Genomic DNA, 13,946 nt, shown 5'->3' on the forward strand with positions numbered 1-13,946 from the left:
TTTAGTTAGCTGCTTTAGGAGTTTAGTTAGCTGGCTGGATAGTATGATTGATTGGCCAATTCAGTTTACTTTATTGCTTAATTTGGATGCCCGCCACTAGTTTACTTGGTTAGGTCGGTTGATTTCTAATTAATTTGCCTCACTGCTTGGTTGATTATCTTGTTGGCAGAGCTTCCCATTTTTGATTACGATGAATTCTTCACCCAGAAGATTGAGGAAAAGAAGAATGACCATACTTATCGTGTGTTTAAAACTGTGAACAGAAAAGCAGAGGAGTACCCATTAGCGGAGTACTACGAGCCATTGGCTGAAAAGAAGAATGTGTCAGTTTGGTGCAGTAATGATTACCTGGGGATGGGCAGTCACCCCCGTGTCCTGAAAGCCATCATGTAAGTAGATCCACTGGCGTCTTCATACATTTGCACACGCACAGTTCTGCACAGACCCAGGACTGCAAAGAGGGGAATATGGTCTCTGCTGTAGTGGGTAGCCCACACACCCAGCAGGCTATTTCGGAAAGTGCTAGCTATATTGAAAACAGCAAACTGCAGACAATTCGTCCTTGGGTTGAAGTTACCATCAGATCAGCCATGATCTTATTGAATGGTGGAACAAGCTCGAGGATCCGAGTAGCCTCCTCCTGCTCCTAATTCATATGAATAAAGAAGGGTCAGCCAGACCCTGGTGTTAGGGAGGGAAATGAGCTGGGAGGGTTTGTCGCTGCTCAGCTAGCTTAAAAATAAGCCCGAATACAGGAAAGAATAACATTGGGATTTATTTTTATATAACATGTACGTAACTGAACCAGAAGGATGTGGAGGCTTTAGAGAGGGTGCAGAAGAGATTTACCAGAATGTTGCCTGGTATGGAGGGCATTAGCTATGAGGAGCGGTTGAATAAACTCGGTTTGTTCTCACTGGAACGAAGGAGGTTGAGGGGAGACCTGATAGAGGTCTACAAAATTATGAGGGGCATAGACAGAGTGGATAGTCAGAGGCTTTTCCCCAGGGTAGAGGGGTCAATTACTAGGGGGCATAGGTTTAAGGTGAGAGGGGCAAGGTTTAGAGTAGATGTACGAGGCAAGTTTTTTACGCAGAGGGTAGTGGGTGCCTGGAACTCGCTACCGGAGGTGGTAGTGGAAGCAGGGACGATAGGGACATTTAAGGGGCATCTTGACAAATATATGAATAGGATGGGAATAGAAGGATACGGACCCAGGAAGTGTAGAAGATTGTAGTTTAGTCGGGCAGCATGGTCGGCACGGGCTTGGAGGGCCGAAGGGCCTGTTCCTGTGCTGTACATTTCTTTGTTCTTTGTTCTTTTGAACTGACACAATGGCATCCTGTGTGACAGTGGCAAAGGCAAATTATCCCCCCGGCTGCTCTGCAGTTTCAACAGTCAATCGCACATAGTGCCAGAAAGTACAAAGTGGTTCTTTTCCAGGATCAGAGCTGGGACCACGGTTATTCACAACTTACAACCACGATTTATACATTGGAATCAAAAGAAAATGTCTGAATTTACACATCATGCCAAATTGCAGGGAATGGTCAACACTGTGGAGGAGTGCAACAAATTACCTGACATAAACTTGCAAAATCGGCCAATAACCTGCAAAGGCAGTCTGCACATCCTCCCAGTGTGTGCGTGGGTTTCCTCCGGGTGCTCCGGTTTCCTCCCACAGTCCAAAGATGTGCAAATTAGGTGGATTGGCCATGATCAATTGCCCTTAGTGTCCAAAATTGCCCTTAGTGTTGGGTGGGGTTACTGGGTTATGGGGATAGGGTGGCGGTGTTGACCTTGGGTAGGGTGCTCTTTCCAAGAGACGGTGCAGACTCGATGGGCCGAATATCCTCCTTCTGCACTGTAAATTCTATGAAAGCAGATAAATATGAAACGTTGTGATGTTTGGGGGAGGGGAGTGATGTGTGTGTGGAGGGGATGGGGGTGCGATGTGGAGCTATTCAGAGTGCCAGAAGGCGCAAAGTGCTGCTTTGTCAGTGCTTGGACCACTATTATTCACAATTTACATTAACAATTTACACATTCAAATCAAAAGAACATATCTGAATTTACACAGAGAACGGTCAACACTGTGGAGGAGTGCAACAAACTAATAAACTTGTGAACTTGGCCAATAACTTGCAGCGCAGATAAATGTGAACTGTTGTATTATCGCAAGAAAAATTAGAAGGTCACAGTACCCATAGAAATAACAATCTAAACATAGGGCGGAGAATCTAAGGGATCTGAAAAATGAAATGAAATGAAAATCGCTTATTGTTACAAGTCGGCTTCAAATTGAACCATGCTGCTGGCCTGCCTTCAAAGTTAGTGATTTAGCCCTGTGCTAAATCAGCCCCTGATCTGCAAGTACAAAGATATTAAAAATGACATGTATCAACAAGGTGATCACTAAAAGGTAGTCGAACACGAGGGTTCATTTTCAGAGAGATGAAATTGAAAAGTAAAGAATGTTTGGTAAACTTGTACAAATATTTGTTGAGACTACACCTGGAATGCGCGTACAAGTATTATAAGATACAGACTGGAGAGGAGCGATTTACAAGGTTGAGACCAGGACTGTGTGGTTATATCGATCAGATGAAAAGGTTGGGTCTTTCTCCTCTTGGAAAAAGATGGCTGAGAGACGACCTAATAGAAAGGTCTGTAAAACAATGAAAAGTTTTGAAAGAGTAAATGGCAAAGCACATTTTCAACTTGTAACTAGATCACAACTAGAAGTTATCTGTGTAAAACAGTCACCAAGAAATCAAACAGGGAATTGAGAAGCCTTCACCGAGAGAATTTGAAACTCGCTGCCAAGAGGAGCGCTGGAGTCAACAGTAGATTTATTTCCGGGGGGGGGGGGGGGAGAAACACCAGTCTTGGCACCAACATCTCCCTCTCAGCCAATTATGCCAAACAAGCTGCTCATCTTGCCGTGCTGAGGTTGCCTTTTCCAATTGCTCTGTAACAACGACTCTGTTTCATTGGTTGCAAAGTACAACAGGACAAGTTAAGCACCTGAGACAGCCATTTTGAAATGCAGCTTCTTCATGCCATGTTGAAATGCAGCTTCTTCATGCCATGTTTACATGACTCACTCTGTTGTCTGCAGGGAAACGGTGCAACAGTACGGTGCAGGAGCTGGCGGAACGCGGAACATCTCCGGAACCAGCAAATTCCACGTGGACCTGGAATCGGAGCTGGCCAGCCTCCACCAAAAGGACGCGGCACTCCTCTTCACATCCTGTTACGTGGCGAATGACTCAACTCTCTTCACTCTAGCCAAACTGCTCCCAGGTATTGGACAGAGATCACAGAAAATTAACCATTAGTTGGTGAGGAAAGGATCTAGGTGTGGGAGAGAGAGATAGAGGGAAAGGGAGAGAAGGAGGACACAGACATGCAGCGAGGCATGCGTTTCTTTTTAAAATAAATATTTTTATTCGATTGATTCTCACAACACAAAAACCCCAAACAAAAAAAAGCCCCGACCACCACCCCAAAGTCAACGATAACCAACTCCTAAGAAGTGCATGATGAACAAACCACAACAATTATGGAACCCTTCCTTTACCCCCCTCTCAGCTTGAACTTCACCTTCTTCAGGGTCAAAAACTCCAACAGGTCCCCCCGCCACTCCAAGGCACAGGGTGGAGAAGCTGATCTCTATCCCAACAAGACCCACCTACGAGCGATTGGCGAGGCGAAGGCTAAGACATCTGCCCCCGCACCCACAGCTCAGGCTGGTTCAGCACCCAGAATATGGGGCTCGATTCTCTGCTCCCGCGCCGTTTCAGAGAATCGCCTGGGTTGCCAAATTTTCCCGCGACGCCGGTCCGATGCCCTCCCACGATTCACGGAAACGGCCAGATCGGCACAATCGCGTTTTGCACGGCATGGTCCAGTGAATCGCCTGAGACAGCCAAAATGGTGATTCACCGGTGCCCCCGCGATTCTCAGTGCCGGATGGGCCGAGCGGCCGGCCCAAAACAGCCGGTTCCCCCCGGCGGCGTCCACACCTGGTCGCTGCCGGCGTTAACAGCGCGGGAACGCTGGGGGCAGGGGGGGGGGGATCCTGCACCGGGGAGGGCCTCAAATGGGGTTTGGCCCGCGATCGGTGCCCACCGATTGTCGGGCCGGCCTCTCTGAAGGAGGACCTCCTTTCTTCCACAGCCCCGCAAGATCCGTCGGACATCTTCTTGCGGGGCGGACTCGGGGAGGACAGCAACCACGCAGTCGATTTCAGCGGGAGCGGAGCAGGTTAGTCAATTTCAGCGGGAGCAGTGCGGAAGTGATTTCTGGGAGGTAAGTCTCTCCTTTAAAAACACTTGTCTTTGCAGGAGCAGGCCAGTCGATTTCAGCGGGAGCGGAGCAGGTTAGTCAATTTCAGCGGGAGCAGTGCGGAAGTGATTTCTGGGAGGTAAGTCTCTCCTTTAAAAACACTCGTCTTTGCAGGAGCAGGCCAGTCGATTTCAGCGGGAGCGGAACAGGTTAGTCAATTTCAGCGGGAGCAGTGCGGAAGTGACTTCTGGGCGGTAAGTCTCTCCTTTAAAAACACTTGTCTTTGCAGGAGCGGAGCTTCTGGGAAGACCCTCACCAATAAATTCTGGTGGAGAGGAAACCCGAGACACTACACGTGTAGTGTCTCCCACCCGCCCTCCTCCTCTAACCTAATAATAAAACCCATTGGTGTGAGGTAAGTACCATATTTTATTATTATTATTATTTTTTTTTAAATTTAATTTAGTTGTTAGCCAGATCTTGGTAGAAAGTTAGCGGGATGGCAGGGAAGGGAGTGCAATGTTCCTCCTGCAGGATGTTTGAGGTGAGGGATGCCGTTAGTGTCCCTGCTGATTTTACCTGCAGGAAGTGCTGCCATCTCCAGCTCCTCCAAGACCGAGTTAGGGAACTGGAGCTGGAGGTGGAAGAACTTCGGATCATTCGGGAGGCAGAGGGGGTCATAGATAGCAGCTTCAGAGAATTAGTTACACCAAAGATTGGAGATAGATGGGTAACTGTAAGAGGGACTGGGAAAAAGCAGTCAGTGCAGGGATCCCCTGCGGTCGTTCCCCTGAGAAACAAGTATACCGCTTTGGATACTTGTGGGGGTGGGGGGGGACTTAGCAGGGGTAAGCCATGGGGTACGGGCCTCTGGCACGGAGTCTGTCCCTGTTGCTCAGAAGGGAAGGGGGGAGAGGAGCAGAGCATGAGTAATTGGGGACTCGATAGTCAGGGGCACAGATAGGAGATTTTGTGGGAGCGTGAGAGACTCACGATTGGTATGTTGCCTCCCAGGTGCAAGGGTACGTGATGTCTCGGATCGTGTTTTCCGGGTCCTTAAGGGGGAGGGGGAGCAGCCCCAAGTCGTGGTCCACATTGGCACTAACGACATAGGTAGGAAAGGGGACAAGGATGTCAGGCAGGCTTTCAGGGAGCTAGGATGGAAGCTCAGAACTATAACAAACAGGGTTGTTATCTCTGGGTTGTTGCCCGTGCCACGTGATAGTGAGATGAGGAATAGGGAGAGAGAGCAATTAAACACATGGCTACAGGGATGGTGCAGGCGGGAGGGATTCAGATTTCTGGATAACTGGGGCTCTTTCTGGGGAAGGTGGGACCTCTACAGACAGGATGGTCTACATCTGAACCTGAGGGGCACAAATATCCTGGGGGGGGGGGGGAGGGGGGGAGATTTGTTAGTGCTCTTTGGGTGGCAGAGAGGATGCTAGATGGGGACTCATCTTCCGAGGTAGTATGGGCTGAGGTTAGAAACATGAAAGGAGAGGTCACACTGTTGGGAGTTTTCTATAGGCCTCCAAATAGTTTAAACTAATGCAGCAGGGGCATGGGAACCTGGATTGTAGTTTTAGGGTAAGGGAGAATGAGAGTATAGAGGTCAGGAGCACAGATTTGACGTCGCAGGAGGGGGCCAGTGTTCAGGTAGGTGGTTTGAAGTGTGTCTACTTCAATGCCAGGAGTATACGAAATAAGGTAGGGGAACTGGCAGCATGGGTTGGTACCTGGGACTTCGATGTTGTGGCCATTTCGGAGACATGGATAGAGCAGGGACAGGAATGGATGTTGCAGGTTCTGGGGTTTAGGTGTTTTAGTAAGCTCAGAGAAGGAGGCAAAAGAGGGGGAGGTGTGGCGCTGCTAGTCAAGAGCAGTATTATGGTGGCAGAGAGGATGCTAGATGGGGACTCATCTTCCGAGTTAGTATGGGCTGAGGTTAGAAACATGAAAGGAGAGGTCACACTGTTGGGAGTTTTCTATAGGCCTCCAAATAGTTCTAGGGATGTAGAGGAAAGGATGGCGAGGATGATCCTGGATAAGAGCGAAAGTAACAGGGTAGTTATTATGGGAGACTTTAACTTTCCAAATATTGACTGGAAAAGATATAGTTCGAGTACATTAGATGGGTCGTTTTTTGTACCGTGTGTGCAGGAGGGTTTCCTGACACAATATGTTGACAGGCCAACAAGAGGCGAGGCCACGTTGGATTTGGTTTTGGGTAATGAACCAGGCCAGGTGTTGGATTTGGAGGTAGGAGAGCACTTTGGGGACAGTGACCACAATTCGGTGACGTTTACGTTAATGATGGAAAGGGATAAGTATACACCGCAGGGCAAGAGTTATAGCTGGGGGAAGGGCAATTATGATGCCATTAGACGTGACTTGGGGGGGATAAGGTGGAGAAGTAGGCTGCAAGTGTTGGGCACACTGGATAAGTGGAGCTTGTTCAAGGATCAGCTACTGCGTGTTCTTGATAAGTATGTACCGGTCAGGCAGGGAGGAAGGCGTCGAGCGAGGGAACCGTGGTTTACCAAAGAAGTGGAATCTCTTGTTAAGAGGAAGAAGGAGGCCTATGTGAAGATGAGGTGTAAAGTTTCAGTTGGGGCGATGGATAGTTACAAGGTAGCGAGGAAGGATCTAAAGAGAGAGCTAAGACGAGCAAGGAGGGGACATGAGAAGTACTTGGCAGGTAGGATCAAGGAAAACCCAAAAGCTTTCTATAGGTATGTCAGGAATAAGCGAATGACCAGGGAAAGAGTAGGACCAGTCAAGGACAGGGATGGGAAGTTGTGTGTGGAGTCTGAAGAGATAGGCGAGATACTAAATGAATATTTTTCGTCAGTATTCACTCAGGAAAAAGATAATGTTGTGGAGGAGAATGCTGAGACCCAGGCTAATAGAATAGATGGCATTGAGGTACGCAGGGAAGAGGTGTTGGCAATTCTGGACAGGCTGAAAATAGATAAGTCCCCGGGTCCTGATGGGATTTATCCTAGGATTCTCTGGGAGGCCAGATTGCTGGACCTTTGGCTTTGATTTTTATGTCATCATTGGCTACAGGAATAGTGCCAGAGGACTGGAGGATAGCAAATGTGGTCCCTTTGTTCAAAAAGGGGAGCAGAGACTACCCCGGCAACTATAGACTTTATATATACTACAAAGAGCAAATGTCCCAGCACTGATCCCTGTGGAACACCACTGGTCACAGCCCTCCAATTAGAAAAGCATCCCTCCATTGCTACTCTCTGCCTTCTATGGCCTAGCCAGTTCTGTATCCACCTTGCCAGCTTACCCGTGATCCCGTGTGACTTCAGAGGGTGGTGGTTGATGGGAAATGTTCAGAATGGAGTACAGTCACAAGTGGAGTACCACAAGGATCTGTTCTGGGGCCGTTGCTGTTTGTCATTTTTATCAATGACCTAGAGGAAGGCGCAGAAGGGTGGGTGAGTAAATTTGCAGACGATACTAAAGTCGGTGGTGTTGTCGATAGTGTGGAAGGATGTAGCAGGTTACAGAGGGATATAGATAAGCTGCAGAGCTGGGCTGAGAGGTGGCAAATAGAGTTTAATGTAGAGAAGTGTGAGGTGATTCACTTTGGAAGGAATAACAGGAATGCGGAATATTTGGCTAATGGTAAAGTTCTTGAAAGTGTGGATGAGCAGAGGGATCTAGGTGTCCATGTACATAGATCCCTGAAAGTTGCCACCCAGGTTGATAGGGTTGTGAAGAAGGCCTATGGAGTGTTGGCCTTTATTGGTAGAGGGATTGAGTTCCGGAGTCAGGAGGTCATGTTGCAGCTGTACAGAACTCTGGTACGGCCGCATTTGGAGTATTGCGTACATTTCTGGTCACCGCATTATAGGAAGGACGTGGAGGCTTTGGAGCGGGTGCAGAGATTTACCAGGATGTTGCCTGGTATGGAGGGAAAATCTTATGAGGAAAGGCTGATGGACTTGAGGTTGTTTTCGTTGGAGAGGTTAAGAGGAGACTTAATAGAGGCATACAAAATGATCATGGGGTTGGATAGGGTGGACAGTGAGAGCCTTCGCCCGCGGATGGAAATGTCTGGCACGAGGGGACATAGCTTTAAAATGAGGGGTAATAGATATAGGACAGAGGTCAGAGGTAGGTTCTTTACTCAAAGAGTAATGAGGCCGTGGAATGCCCTACCTGCTACAGTAGTGAACTCGCCAACATTGAGGGCATTTAAAAGTTTATTGGATAAACATATGGATGATAATGGCATAGTGTAGGTTAGATGGCTTTTGTTTCGGTGCAACATAGTGGGCCGAAGGGCCTGTACTGCGCTGTATCGTTCTATATTCTATGCGCGGATGACGCCAGTTATGCGGCGCCACCTTTACGCGGCGCCAAGGCCTGGCGCACGTAAATGACGCGGTGCCGCTCCTAGCCCATTTTCGGGCCCTGAATCGGTCGGGATAGGGGCCGTTTCGCGCCGTCATGAACCTCTACACGGCGTTCACGACGGCACGAACTCTGTCTCCATTTCAGAGAATCGTGCCCATGGCGTCTAGACCTGACTCAATATCCATAAGCAAGACCCCCTAGATTGTACTGAACACTGTCCTCCAAAACCTTTCCAGCTTCGGGCAGGACCAGAACATATCAACATGGTTCACGGGGCTCCTCCCACATCGCTCACAGCCCACACCCACGAACAGCCGGCTCATTCTTGATTTTGTGAGGTGCACCCTGTACACTACCTTCAGCTGTACCAGCCCCAACCTCGCACATGAAGTTGAGGCATTCACCCTCTGCAGCACCTTACCCAACAGTCCCTCTTCTAGTACCATACCGTAGCTCTTCCTCCCACTTTGCCTTAATTCCCTCCATGGACATCCTACCGTCCTCCAGGATCTCCTCTCGTAGATCTCTGTGACGACCTCCCTCTCCAATCGCCACCTGCCCCCCCCCCAACCCCGCTGAGAGCATCGCATCCAGTAACAGGGAAGCCGGTGCATCGGGGTGGGTAAAATGTTCCTTTGCAAAGTCCTGCACCAGCATGTACCTGAACCCTTCTTCCTGCGCCAACCCACACTTCCTCAAAACTCGCACATCAACCCCCCCCCCCCCCTCCCAAAAGGAACAAATCCTTCATCCTCCTCTTATCCCATCCCCAAAACCAAACATCCATCCACCCCGGCTTGAACCCTTGCATCCATCCTCCCTTGCTTGAACCTATGATTCCCCCTAATCGCATCCCCCCTGACCCAGCCCCCAGCTTAAAGGGTTGCCTAAACTACCTCCGAATCTTCAATGTGGCCACCACCACCAGACTCACCGAGTACTTTCTGGGACCATTGGGGCAGCGTCAATACCAGCACCTGCAACCCCGACCTGAGCCCATCTCGAACGTCCCTCACAGAGCTCCGCACCTTCTGGGCATTCGCGGCGCCCAATAATAATACTGTAATACTGCAAGTTTGGGAGGTCTAATCCCCCACCTTCCGGTCCCTCTGCAATAGCCCCTAGTCCTCGCCACCTTCTCTCTCCCTCCCCCCAAATGAACGAGATGAACTTGTCCATCTCCCTCAAGGACTTGGGTAAAAAGACCGGCAGTCTTTGAAATTAAAATAGGAATCGCGGCAAAACATTCAATTCGCAGTAATAATAACCTTTATTGTCACATGTAGGCTTACATTAACACTGCAATGAAGTTACTGTGAAAAGCCCCTAGGGCAGCATGGTAGCACAGTGGTTAGCACTGTTGCCTCACAGCCCCGCTTCATTTCCCGACTAGGGTCACTGCCTGTGTTGAGTCTGCACGTTCTCCTGGTGTCTGCATGGGTTTCCTCCGGGTGCTCTGGTTTCCTCCACAAGTCCCAAACGACATGCTATTAGGTGAATTGGACATTCTAAATTTCATCGCAGCCATCATCTCCCTCCGCAGTACCTCCATGTGCCCCTCAAATTCTTCGGCCATCACCTCGGTCAGAGTTTCAACTGTGAGGGGAGCCGCCCACCCAGCAATTCAACTTCCGCCATCTTTCCTCCCGCTAGACTCATCAACTCACTTGACAGCGGACTTTTACTCGCCCCCTTCTTTCCAGTGCCCTTCTTCTGGGTCTCCGACATCTCCCATCTGGCTTATAGCTTCCTGCACCAGCTCATTCAAAAACTCTCTCTAAAACGGGCATTGAAGTCCAAAAACCAGAGCCTCGAGCAGGAGCCACCTAACGTGCGGCCTCGACCTACATGCCGTCACCAGAAGTCCGCGAGAGCGAGGAAGGAACTACAGGCGAGCTTCGACCAACTGTCTACCAGGAAGTTGGTGCACCAACTGAGACGAGCAAGAGGTGCAGTTTATGAACCTGGAGATAAGGCTGTATGTTAGGTCAGCTCCGGAGGTATGCAGCAGCAAGGAAAATTCTTCAGGTGAGGGATAGGGCAGGGAAGTTGGTGGCGGCTCCGGATCTGATTTATAGGTTTTTGAGGAGTTTTATGAGAGGTTGTACAGGTCAGAGCCACCTGGGGGAGACCGTGAGATGCAGGAATTTCTAGATGGGTTGGAGTACCCGAGGCTAGGGGAGGGGGGCAGGGCTACATTAGAAGGACAGTGGAACAGGAGATAAAGGATGCGATTGGGAGGATGCAGTCAGGAAGGTGGCAAGGCCGGATGGGTTTCCGGTGGAATATTATAAAAAATTCAAGGATAAGCTGGCACCCTGATGATGGGGATGTTTGAAGAGGCGGTAGGGTAAGATGCCTGCCACAAACCTTGGGGCAGGCATCGATTTCACTGTTGCTAAAAAAAGATAAGGATCCGACGGAGTGTGGGTTATGTAGGCCCATATCACTTCTGAATGTGGACGCAAAAGTATTGGCGAAGGTACTGGCGGGTAGGCTGGAGGAGTGCCTCCCGAAGGTGATAAGTGAGGATCAGACGGGGTTCTTGAGAGGGAGGCAGCTTCCTTCGAACATTAGGAGGGTTTTGAACGTCGTTATGGCACCGGCGGAAGGGAAGGAAACCGAGGTGGTTGCGGCATTGGATGCCAAGAAGGTGTTTGACCAGGTAGAATGGGGATACTTGATTGCAGTTCTGGAGCGGTTTGGGATTGGACCAAGATTTGTGAACTAGGTAAAGCTACTATATAAGGAGCCGAGGGCGAGTGTCGGCACAAACAACATCAGCTCGAGATACTTTTCTCTCCACCATGGGACGAGGCAGGGATGTCCTCTGTCCCCCCCCCCTGCTGTTTGCATTTGCAATTGAACCATTGGCCATCGCATTAAGAAGTTCGGGAGCATCCGGGGGGGATAGAGCATAGGGTGTCCTTATATGCCGACGACTTGCTGTTATATGTGTTGGAACCTAGTATGTCGATAGGATTCCCCAATATTCCCATTGGAGCTACTGCGAGTATTTGGGTCTTTCTCGGGTTACAAGCTGAACCTAGACAAGAGTGAGTATTTTGTTGTGTCTCGGCCGGGGGTGGGGGCATGGGTGGGAGGGCTGCCATTCCGTAGGGCAGGGACTCACTTTAGGTTTCTGGGGGTGCAGGTTGCCCGGGAGTGAGGGAGGCTTCGCAGGTACATCTCTAGTTTGGTGGGGAGAGTGAAAGCCGATCTGGCAAGGTGGGATGGTCTCCCTCTGTCACTGGTGGGTCGGGTACAGGCAGTTAAAATGAATGTGTTGCCGCAATTTCTGTTTATTTTTCAATGCCTACCGATTTCCTGCCAAAGGCTTTTTTCAGGGAGATTGAGGGAAGGATTACCTCGTTCATATGGGGAGGGAAGGTGGCCAGAGTGAGAAAGGTGCTGCTACAGAGGGGAAGGCAGGCAGGGGGTTTGGGTCTTCCAAATCTGATGTACTACTACTGGGCGGCGAATGTGGAGAAGGTGCGGAGCTGGGTCAGACGGGTTGATCCCCAGTGGGTCAGAATGGAGGACAGTTTGTGCAGGGGGTCGGTCCTGAAAGCACTAGCAACAGCGCCGCTCCAGATAGCTCCGTAGAAATACTCGGAGTCCGGTAATAATAGCTTCATTGCGAATTTGGAGGCAGTTTTGCAAACACTTGGGGTTGGGGGCAGAATCAAGGGAAATGCCAATCCAGGGGAACCACAGGGAGGTGGGATGGAAATTTTCGGAACTGGGAAGAGAAAGGGATTAAGACACTAAAAGATTTGTTTCTTAGGGGTCGGTTTGAAGGAGCTGGAAGCGAAGTATGGGCTGGAGCAGGGAGAAATGTTCAGATACATGCAGGTTCGAGATTTTGCCAGAAAGGAGATACAGAACTACCCGGAGGAACCGGCCTCCACATTGCTGGATGAGGTGCTGACGACAAGGGGACTGGAGAAGGGGTTAGTGTCAGCGGTGTACGGAGCTATTTTGGAAGAGGATAAGGCATCGCTGGAAGGGATCAAAGCAAAGTGGGAGGAAGAGTTGGGAGAGGTTATAGAAGAGGGGGTCTGGTGTGAGGTGCTCTGGAGAGTAAATGCCTCCACCTCATGCGCGAGCTTGGGGCTGTTACAGCTGAAGGTGGTATACAGAGCACACCGCACGAGGGCGAGAATGAGCCGATTCTTTGAAGTAGACGAGGTGTGTGAGCGTTGCGGGGGGGGGGGGGGGGGGGGGGCGCTAATCACGTTCATATGTTTTGGTCCTGTCCAAAGCTAGATTACTGGAAGGAGGTTTTTAGGGTCATTTCCAAGGTGGTGCATGTGAAACTGGACCCGGGTCCCCGGGAGGCCATATTCGGGGTGTCGGACCAGCCAGGGTTGGAAACAGGTGCGGAGGCAGATATTGTAGCCTTCGCCTCATTGATCGCCCAAAGGCGGATACTGTTGGGATGGAGAGCATCCTCTCCACCCTTTGCCCTGGCCTGTCGGGGTGACCTGTTGGAATTCTTGACTCTTGAGGAGGTTAAGTTTGAACTGAGGGGAAGGACGGAGGGGTTCTACAAGTCATGGGCATTATGCACTTTCAAGAATTGGATAACATCGAACATTAGTTGGGTGGGAGAGGAGGGGGGGGCTGTGCGTAGTAAGGGTGACTATGGGTAATCCCAGATTCCTTTGTGTCATTTGTTTATGTAAACATGCGGGCTAATGTTTGGGGTTGGTGGGAGGTGGGAACTTTGTTATTGTTATGTTGATTGACATATTTGTTGCTGATTATTGTTGGTGGGTGTAAATTTGGGAGAAAATGTGAAAAAGGAGAATAAAAATATTTATTAAAAAAAAGTCCGTGAGAGCGGGTGTTTCTGATCAGCCTAGATTTCCTGTGTGAAATAATACAGCTAATTCCAGAACAAGCAAATGGTTAAGAAACTTTTTGATTCCCACAGGCTGTGAGATTTACTCGGATGCTGGGAACCATGCGTCCATGATTCAGGGGATCAGGAACAGCGGAATCCCCAAATTTGTTTTCCGGCACAATGACGTTGAACATCTGGAGCAGCTCCTGAGAGAGTCAGACCCAAGGGCCCCCAAAATTGTTGCATTCGAGACAGTGCATTCGATGGATGGTAAGAAATTAGGTGAAATATTGCTGTGCCAGTCCGAGATCATACTACAAGGAGAACGGAAGAGAGCTCAGTGTAAATATGTAGCAGCTTTTCATGGTGTTATATTTCTTTCAGAATGTAAATGTGTCTTATTTAAGACATGATTTGGTAGCTAGAG

General features: G+C 49.5%; 1 protein-coding gene across 2 annotated transcripts in view; it reads left to right on the forward strand.

Moving 5' to 3' along the window:
• Window positions 1-13,946, forward strand: part of LOC140406733 (5-aminolevulinate synthase, erythroid-specific, mitochondrial-like) — a 64,175-nt gene that overhangs the window by 33,627 nt on the left and 16,602 nt on the right. For both annotated transcript variants that reach the window (XM_072494680.1, XM_072494679.1), the window contains exons 4-6: window positions 170-389; window positions 3,122-3,306; window positions 13,610-13,789. In XM_072494680.1, the coding sequence (XP_072350781.1) occupies window positions 170-389; window positions 3,122-3,306; window positions 13,610-13,789 (585 nt within the window). The remainder of the gene's footprint in view (window positions 1-169; window positions 390-3,121; window positions 3,307-13,609; window positions 13,790-13,946) is intronic.

Source organism: Scyliorhinus torazame, unplaced genomic scaffold (assembly GCF_047496885.1).
Source record: "Scyliorhinus torazame isolate Kashiwa2021f unplaced genomic scaffold, sScyTor2.1 scaffold_824, whole genome shotgun sequence".
Classification (NCBI taxonomy): Eukaryota; Metazoa; Chordata; class Chondrichthyes; order Carcharhiniformes; family Scyliorhinidae; genus Scyliorhinus; species Scyliorhinus torazame.